Source organism: Limulus polyphemus, unplaced genomic scaffold (assembly GCF_000517525.1).
Source record: "Limulus polyphemus unplaced genomic scaffold, Limulus_polyphemus-2.1.2 Scaffold2342, whole genome shotgun sequence".
In the NCBI taxonomy this organism is placed as follows: domain Eukaryota; kingdom Metazoa; phylum Arthropoda; class Merostomata; order Xiphosura; family Limulidae; genus Limulus; species Limulus polyphemus.
Genome location: NW_013667952.1, coordinates 80,091 through 89,779, shown reverse-complemented (window position 1 = coordinate 89,779; position 9,689 = coordinate 80,091). Strand labels below are relative to the sequence as shown.

Here is a 9,689-nt window from a genome sequence, read left to right as displayed (position 1 = left end):
AAAACCTTGTAACATGCACAGTAAAGGGTACCCGTGGAGATAGGGTTAAAAGAAACAAATGCACCATCAGTGCATCAATAAAGTGTTGTTAAACTCTTTAAAACCAAAGACAAGTAAGTAATTTTTAACAACTACACACAAGATGCACCACATTATCTTCATTATAAAGCGATGCATCAATAATAATAACAGAGCATTTTACAATATGTGACTTATGTGATTTGGTGCACATTACATGAAACTTAATACCAAACTAATTATTCACATATGCTTTAAATATTCATTAACCCTATGAGAAGAGGAGGTCAGTTCTCCAGGGTCAGGGACACACTTGCATATCAGTTTTCACAATTTAAGTAAAAATACCTAAAAACTGATATTTTGTAACTTTGCAAAATTCATTTAGTCTGATTTGCAAATAAAACTTTTAATAAGAGTTTAAACTTTGATCTCTGCACAGCTCTAAGGAGCATCACCTGTAAACAATAGCATTACAGATTTTTTGGGAATTTTTCTGCTCATCCCAAAAATATAGGTTTATTTTTACTAAGACCCTAGTATCCTTTAGAAATAGATTTACACAAGTTTTTGCTTCTCAAGTGACTTTTCTCTCGAAGATTGTTTCAAGAACTCTGTGTTGAGAGGATTTTATGATGTCACAACAAGTGGGTTGGAGAGTAGCTATTAAATCAAAACAAGGTAGAAAAAATGGCTAAAAAGTTTTGGTTAGAAAAGATTATTGTCCATCTATGTAAATGTCAGTGAAGAACACACAGGTCAGTACTAATTTATGGTTTCTGAAAAAGTGACCAGTGGAAGTTCTCACAATGGAGAACAAAGGACTTTAATAAGAAGTTTACAAAACTTCGAAATAAGCCACAGACCTGGGATTTTTTATAGTTCCTTTTGGCAATATTTTTGTGTTATGTTTGTTTTTAAACCTAAAAAAATATTCTTATATGGAAAGAAATTACCTAAGGATAATTAGGGTTAGTGAATATGGTAAGTTAGCAGTTCTTTGATAGCAAACTATTCAAATGACACCAAAGCATTAGTACATTTATTATTACTCAAACAACACATAGAAGATCTCCTTAGTTAATGAAATTAAATTATAATTATTACAGAGAAATTGAGCATGATCAAAAATATAGCTGGTAAAATAATGCCTATATCAGCACAGGCTTAGGATACTCATACAAGTTGTGTATCTACTGGTCAGTGCTTTTACTGTTCTTCAGTTTTATGCTATTTCAGCAGCTATATAACTGCTTCAATAGGTAAAGATGAGTAACAAATACAAATAGCTGTTAAAATTAAAACATGTTAGAGCTCATTTGATAAATGAAAAATAACCTTATGATCAATAATAAAAAATAAATTAAATTTTCTTACTTTCTTTCACATTTTTTACAGTTACTTTAATTATATGTGAAAAATTGTATGAAAAGATGAGAAAATGAGTATGCCATTATTAGAATGACACAAACAAAATAAAATTTTAGTGAAAAATTACTCTAGTGGATACATTTACATGATTTAAGCACCACAGTAAAAAGAAAAACAGAAATGCTAAGACAAAAGTATTAAATAGCATTTCACAATAAAATTTCCAAAAATTAATAACCTAAAATATTACACAAAAACTAAATGAAGTTATATAATTTTTTTCAAGTAGAAACTAGATATTATGCAATTAGGTTAAACATTTTAGTGTGAGAAAACAACAAACATGGGTGACACAACATCAACCTGCCAGTCCAAAGGCATAAGATCATTTCAATTCCCATCTTCAAAAATATATGCAGGATACATTTTGCTCAAAATTAAATAAACCAATTACATATTCTGGATATAACAATCAGATGCTATTAACTGAATTTGAAAATGACGTGTCTAATATAAACTTTTCTATTTATATATATAAAACACAAAATTCTCTGTGTGTGTCTGTTTGTCCATTATCTAACTACACCTGGGTCACAGGGGGCCAACCTCAACCAAACTTTGTGGGATTATAATTTGGAATAAGGGGTATGTAATGAGGGTTCACAACTCCTTCCACCCCCACTCCCCCATTATTGCTGTTATTGAGCATTTATTATCTTTGATGCAAGTAACATTAACTACATTCATAGCTGGTGCCATGTCCTTACACCAAAAACAAATAAACTTTATTAAACTTTCAATAAAACAACATACATACAGTGTGGGTGTAAGGCACACAAACATGGAGGAATGCAATGAAAAAAATGAATGCTACAATTGCAATACTACATAAACTCAGCTGAAGTTTCTACTCCAACAGCCATCATAAGTCTGACATGAAGAGCCATTTCTTGAGTTTTACTCACTTCCTACTTTGAACCATGACCTTTCAACTTTGACCCATAAGACACTTCTGCAGCCAATGGTTGTCAATTGATTAATCACATGAAGGACATTAAACGCTGTATGTTGAAAGCAGGTAATAGAAAGCACCTCTACTACCACTACTTTTTCTGCTACCTCTTCCTACAAAGTCACCCTGGCCATCACACAGTGTATACCATATTTTAAGTATATACATATTGAGTTCTTAAAGCTTATACAAAACTTTTGGTTAGGTAATAATGAATACCGTAATAATATATTATATTATAAATAAATTGTGTGAAAGTTAGGATTTTTGTATTACTTATCATAGCATCCATCCACAAATTTTTTAAGTTCATAACCTGGACAAAGGACAGGTACCTCAGCTTGTGTGAAATAAATTCTTCTTTCAAAGGAGTGTTCAAGTGATTACAGATACCTCAAGCCTCATCAACACTGATTATAAGCATGCAACTAAGTACTGGACTACCTTTGTTGCTCACAGTTAAAGTTGGCATAATCTACTGGCACACATAGAGCAATTGGTATTTATCATACAATCGACAACTGATATACAGTTTTTAAGTATCAGTATTCCACTTGATTATAAATTTGCAGTTAATTACAAAATAGCGATTTCTAATTGGATACATACCACTTTGAGATTAATCCCTCCTAATTCTAGTTGGGTACAAAGTACATTCCACAATTTCTCTTTACTTCCTGGTGTAAACTGAAGTAAGTCAAATACTAGTAACTCCATTACCAACCTAAAGATGCCAAGGAAAAAATAACCAAGTAAAAATTACAAATACTTTACTGAGTTATCAATCACATTACATTTTTTATGTTTTCAATATTTTTCAAAATAAGTCTACACATTGATAACATTATGCGGAGCTCAGATGGAAAAACTTTTAAGTTGTTTCTATTTTTGCTTGAATCTCACTAATATCCACTCTGCACAGAAATTTTTAAAGACTAACCAAAAGTTGAAATATAACCAGGAAAATACAAAATCACTACGATAAAATCTTACTGAAGAACATACTACAAAAATTGAAATAACTGTTTAAATTCTCACTTTTTAAGTGAATCACAGAGAGTAAGATGTTCATGAACTAGGATTAAGCCTCATAATATTTTCACAAGGTTAGATTACATGTAAGATGCAAAATGAGGCACAAAACAGCCTTCCTGCAACTGTGTAAAGAACAGATCCAATGAATGAATAGCATGTGAAGCCATATCCTGTTTATAGATTAGCAATGGTTCATCCTGCAGTCGAACAGCAGACATATGATAATTTTAAGAGAAACAAAACCAGATTAAACCATTCTCTTACATGAACTTAACAAATGTAACAGAGGTGAAGCATTGTGGTGTCAGAAATAATGAGCAATGATGGATGTATCACATTCTACATCAATAAATGGTACAATTAAAGAACAATTATACAGAGCCAAAACATGCATCCTTTTTGCTGCAATTGGTCCCTGACTTTAGCTTAATATATGATAACACCCACCCCCAAAATTCTAAAGTGGTCTAAAATTTCTTAAACAAGAGAAAATTAATGTATAGAATATTCTTCGACACGACACATTACATCAAGTGGGTCCAGACATGACCTAGAAACAACTCTGTCAGATTATGAGCATTTCAAACCACATCAACACTGATTTTTAAGCATACACCACAGGTGCCAGACTACTTATGCTGATAATAGTTAGGGTTAGTACAATCTACACATAAGCTGGTATATTGATTGACAGTTATCACACAAGGGCCAGGCTTTCTTAAGTGTCCATTTTCAACTGGAAAATGTAAAAAAAAATCTCCTATAAGTATGATTTATACAGATCTTACATCTTGAAAATATAACTACTGAAAAACCTTGCTCCAAAAATCTAGCACTCTGGCTACATTCTGTCATATTTTTCCATCTTGAGGAAGATGACTACTGTTTTTCACACATGTTCTCCTTTACCAGATTATATTGTAACTAGAATAAAAGGCAAAAAGCAAACAAACTGTAAGAAAGTGTTCCATTTTGGTGCCTTTTTTCTGTGATAATAATTCAGCTGCCAACTTTGTTTACCATCCATACTTAAAATACAGAAACCCATCAATGAAATACATACCACCTCTGTATAGTAGCAAAGACAGATGTAGAAATTAATGTGATCTCATTTATATTTCCACAGTAAATTCAGCAATAGCAGGCTAATAGAAGCCTTAATCCAGAAACTGAAGTTTACAGGTAATGTGCCATCTACAACAAAATACATTAGAAGTGTTACTCCAATAATCCAAGTTTGCAAGTAATATGTGAAATGTGCAACAAGATAGATTAGAAGCATTTCTCCAGTAACTGCTGTTTACTGGCAACACGTGCCATCTACTACAAAATAGATTAGAAGCCTTATTCCAGTAACTCAAGTTTACAGGTAACAGGTGCAATCTACAACAAACTAGATTAGAAGCCCTACTCCAGTAACTGAAATTTACAGGTAACATGTGCCATCTACAACAAACTAGATTAGAAGCCTTACTCCAGTAACTGAAATTTACAGGTAACATGTGCCATCTACAAAAATACAGATTAAAAGCCTTACTTCAGTAACTCAAGTTTACAGATAACATGTTTGACATACAACAAAACATATTAGAAGCTTTATTCCAGTAACTCAAGTTTACAGATAACATATCACATACAACAAAACAGATTAGAAGTCTTACTCCAGTAACTGAAGTTTACGGGTAACACGTGTCATCTACGACAAAACAAAATTGAAGCCTTACTCCAGTAACTGAAGTTTACGGGTAACACGTGTCATCTACGACAAAACAAAATTGAAGCCTTACTCCAGTAACTGATGTTTATAGGTCACAAATGTCAACTACAACAAAACAGATTAGAAGTCTTAATCTAGTAACTAAAGTTTACAAGTAACATGTGCCATCTACAAAACAGATGAGAAGCAATACTTCAGTAACTGAAGTTTACAGATTACATGTACAATGTGCAACAAAACAGAGCAAAGTCTTTCTCCAATAAGTCAATTTTACGGGTTTTACATGTCATCTACAACAAAACAGATCAGAAACAAATATAAGAATGATACTGGTATGTATGGATATTGAATGAATAATTAGTGGGATTCATTTTTTAAATTCTAATGAAATGAAATGTCATAAATTAAAGAAAAAAGATGTAAAGCCATCTCTATCAAATGATTATATATATGAACATGGACTGAATGACAAATCCTTTCTATTTCAGATCATCGTATGCCTAAATTGATAAAAATGAACTGAATATGATTTTATAAAATATTTTCAATTATCCTTTTACTGCTTTGTGTAGCATGCCTTATTCAAATACTTCAACAAAAATCATGAACATAGAGAAAATATTGTGTACATTTTACAATTAAATTAAAAAATTTGTATCGTTCTAAACTTTCATACTTACATTACTTGAACTTGAAAACATTCGCATCCTTCAACACTTTTCAAAACAATTGGAATCACAGAGAAGTTTAGCTTTTCTTCTGCCTTTATAATATTAAATGTAGTCAAATATCAGAATTATGTACATTTTATAACCTTAAATTGGAATCACAGAGAAGTTTAGCTTTTCTTCTGCCTTTATAATATTAAATGTAGTCAAATATCAGAATTATGTACATTTTATAACCTTAAATTGGAATCACAGAGAAGTTTAGCTTTTCTTCTGCCTTTATAATATTAAATGTAGTCAAATATCAGAATTATGTACATTTTATAACCTTAAATGTAGTCAAATATCACAACTATCTACATTTTATAACATTAAATGTAGGCAAATACCAGAAGTTATTATTTTCCTACACTGAAAATATATTTGTAATAGGTACCTCCTCTCATATAATAGCTTTTCTCATTCACCACCAGAAAACTTTGCAATGTAGTATCTATTTTGTTGGGAAAATCTGGTTGGGTCGAGACAATTGACCTGCTACTGCAATCATCACCTGTAGAACATGGCAAGCTAACAGGGTGACATGATAGGAGTGGTCCTAATAAAGGAGATCCAAGGTTTGAAAACAAGGAGCCTTGAACCAAGTGCCCTTTCACAGGAAAAGCAAGACACCACTGTGGAATTGTTGGAGTGAAGCCTGAAGATGTTCCCCTTAATAAGCCCAGACTATAAGACATCATTGTGTGAAAAGCATGAAGGACTAAAACATTGTGTAGGTAAGCCTCATTGTCCATGCATAGACCATAGAATTCCTGACTTCTGAGATATACACTTCAACTCTGAAGTGAGGGATTCATAAAGATATGATATCTGGATGAGGTGGTGGCAGAAGAACCCATATCTTGGTATTGCCCTGACTTAACCAACCCGTAAGATTGAAGAAAGATCCTGAATAAGGAAACTGAAGAATCCAGTGAATTACCATTTTTTTATCCCTTGGTCTCATAAAACACACTGAAAGGATCTCTTGTGTGTTCCTCTCAAAGGCATGAGGAATTTGAGTGATACCCACATTCCCAAAAGAGAAAGAACCATCCATGCAGTTGGAAAAGAAGTGAGTATGAATCGGACTTCCTGTTTCATAATGTGTAGCCGGATGGGGGTCGGCTGAGCCTAACTAAGATATGTGATGAAAAAATACCCAGAATGATGACATATTGAGTTGGAGCAAGAATAGATGTCTCAGCTCTGAGAATGAAGCCTGCATTGGTTGTTATGAAAGTATAATCCAGGTGTGACATTCAGACACTTGATGAGAAGGTACCAGCAATAACCAGTCATCCAATGAATGGTGTGTGCTCAGAGCTAGGGAATGTGGGTAACATGAGAAAGCTTGTATGAATTGGCAGAACCCAAATGGTACCGAAGATAGTCAGAAGGTAAGAACCCTGAACTGCAATACTTAACCTTTGTGCACAAAAACACCAAAAGTGGCGGGATACCTCCACTATGGCAATATGCAATTAGAAGCTGACTCAATAGAACTTTGACATCCAAAATCCTAATAAAAAAAGCCAACTCAGGTTTAGAAATGAGTCACTTGTGAACCTTGAAGAATCTAGGTATTCATATAGACGATAAAAATTGATGACTGGACACCCATCTCCTATCTCTTAGACACAGCAACCGATGGGAATAAAACCCCGAGAGAACTAGCATGACACTCTCTCTCTACCCCTAGACCAACCAAACTCTGATAGCCATAGATCTAAATTCCGAAATCCGAGGATCTGTGGAAGATGGAAATCCTACAGGTTGGGTGGATAACGTTGTTCAAGATGTGAACTGCATGACAAATCAAACTCAAGTATTTGTATTGCCCATGGATCCGAGGGTAAGGTTACCCCATGTCCAGAAATTCTTGGAGCCAAGCCCCTACAGACCCCGAAGGCATACAATAATCCCCAACACTACCAGCGGGGGTTCCGACCGAGCAGTGGAACCTGTGGATATGGACATAAATTATATTGGGTTCCAATGTATCGAGGGGCTGATGTCGGGGTCAGGACCCTCCAAAAGAAGTGGAACTACGACCCCCTATAGATGCCAGTAAAAGTCGAGGTGCCAATGACAAGAGCGATGAATGTAGAAACCAACAATTGAATCACTGAGCATGCTGACAATGGTTCCAGCTCATCAGTAATGAAATTGGAGGTCCTTAAAGTCTTCCAACAAGGTTTAGTGTTAGGAACAACACGTTGGATGTTAGAGTTGTAAGTCTGTAGACATAACCTTGTCCCACCAGGGAATATTCATCTGTTCAGGTGAACTACCAACTCCACCTCAGAACCCATAATTTTGAGAAGCAGATGTAGTATTTGAGTCGAAAAATATGTCCACCTTGCAATGGTAGGCTAAATCACATAGTTCCAACAACTGTGGCAGTTAATGCCTAGCAGTCCTGTCTCATAACAGAGCAGTAAAACCTCCCTGCCTGAACCACAATGTCTGTGAATGTAGAGGAAACTAAATATTCATGACCAGACCTTACAGCCATTAAGTAAGAGCAGGCTCAAAACCCACTGGGAAAAGATCCAAAACATAATGCTCAATGTACCAACTGAAGAAAACAACTCAGAAGCAGCTGATCCAAAAATGGCCTCCTTTCTGACATTTTGTATAAATTGTTCTGATTACCTTGTTAGGAACAACACATTGACAGGTAAGTTTGTTTTAGAGCAAAACAATGTTGGGCCAACTGCTATGTCCACAATAGGAAATCAAACCCTGTACTTCAGCATTGCAAGTCCATAAGCTTACCACTGTTCCACAGGGGACTGAGAAGCTGAACCATATCACTACGAATAAGTTCACAGACAGTCTCAACCAAGAGTGACCCTCCCTGATGTTGTGTGATACTAGATATCAGAAGTGAGATAGGAGAGATGTGATTTGCCTCTGTGCTTGTCAATCGTAAAAAAAAAAAAATCTCCCTCTCTCATTTGTTTATGAAATTCAACTACATGCCACTGAGAATGCTCAAAATATCTCCAACGATCGTAGTACTAGTACAGAGAAACCCGAAAGTGAATGCTATGTCGATAAAAAGTGATAAAATGATGTGAATGAGATGCTTTTTTACAGTACCAGGATAGAGGGCACACTGACATAGATGAAGAGTGTCACAAAACATATATCACGAAGGCCAATTAAGTGGGGTATAAAGACTAGAGCAAGCAAGAAAAAATCAGACCAATGCTTAGATGGGCAAAAGAAGAAACCCTGGCAGTCAAGTAATAGCTATAAGTGAGAGCAGAGATATGTATATTTTGGAATTAAAACATTTTGGATTTTGGAAGTAGGTTTGCACTTGATACTTCTGTGTAGTTAAGTAACTAATTATTCTCTCAGTTACTGTTCTTTTGATTATTAGCATATATTAAACAAAATTTATAAATCCTCTACACTGTGTTGTCACCTCTACAATGTACAACTTCCTCCCTTGCTTCCTCTACACTGTGTTGTTACCCAAACAATGTACAACTTCCTCCCTTGCTTCTTCTACACTGAGTTGTTACCCAAACAATATACAACTTCCTGCCTTGCGTCCTTTACACTGTGTCGTTACCCAAACAATGTACAACTTCCTCCCTTGCATCCTTTACACTGTGTCGTTACTCCAACAATGTACAACTTGCTCCCTTGCTTCCTTTACACTGTGTCGTTACCCAAACAATGTACAACTTCCTCCCTTGCTTCCTTTACATTGTGTCGTTACTCCAACAATGTACAACTTCTTCCCTTGCTTCCTCAACATTGTGTTGTTACCCAAACAGTGTACAACTTCCTCCCTTGCTTCCTCTACACT

At 34.8% G+C, this 9,689-nt stretch overlaps 1 protein-coding gene across 1 annotated transcript in view; it reads right to left on the bottom strand.

The window, feature by feature from the left end:
* Window positions 1-9,689, bottom strand: part of LOC106466680 (serine/threonine-protein kinase ATR-like) — a gene marked incomplete at its 3' end in the record, with an annotated part of 134,038 nt that overhangs the window by 87,770 nt on the left and 36,579 nt on the right. Inside the window, exons 7-8 of the mRNA XM_022394744.1 lie at window positions 5,834-5,916; window positions 3,011-3,125 (exon numbers count right to left, since the gene is read on the bottom strand). Coding sequence (XP_022250452.1) covers window positions 3,011-3,125; window positions 5,834-5,916 — 198 coding nt within the window. The remainder of the gene's footprint in view (window positions 1-3,010; window positions 3,126-5,833; window positions 5,917-9,689) is intronic.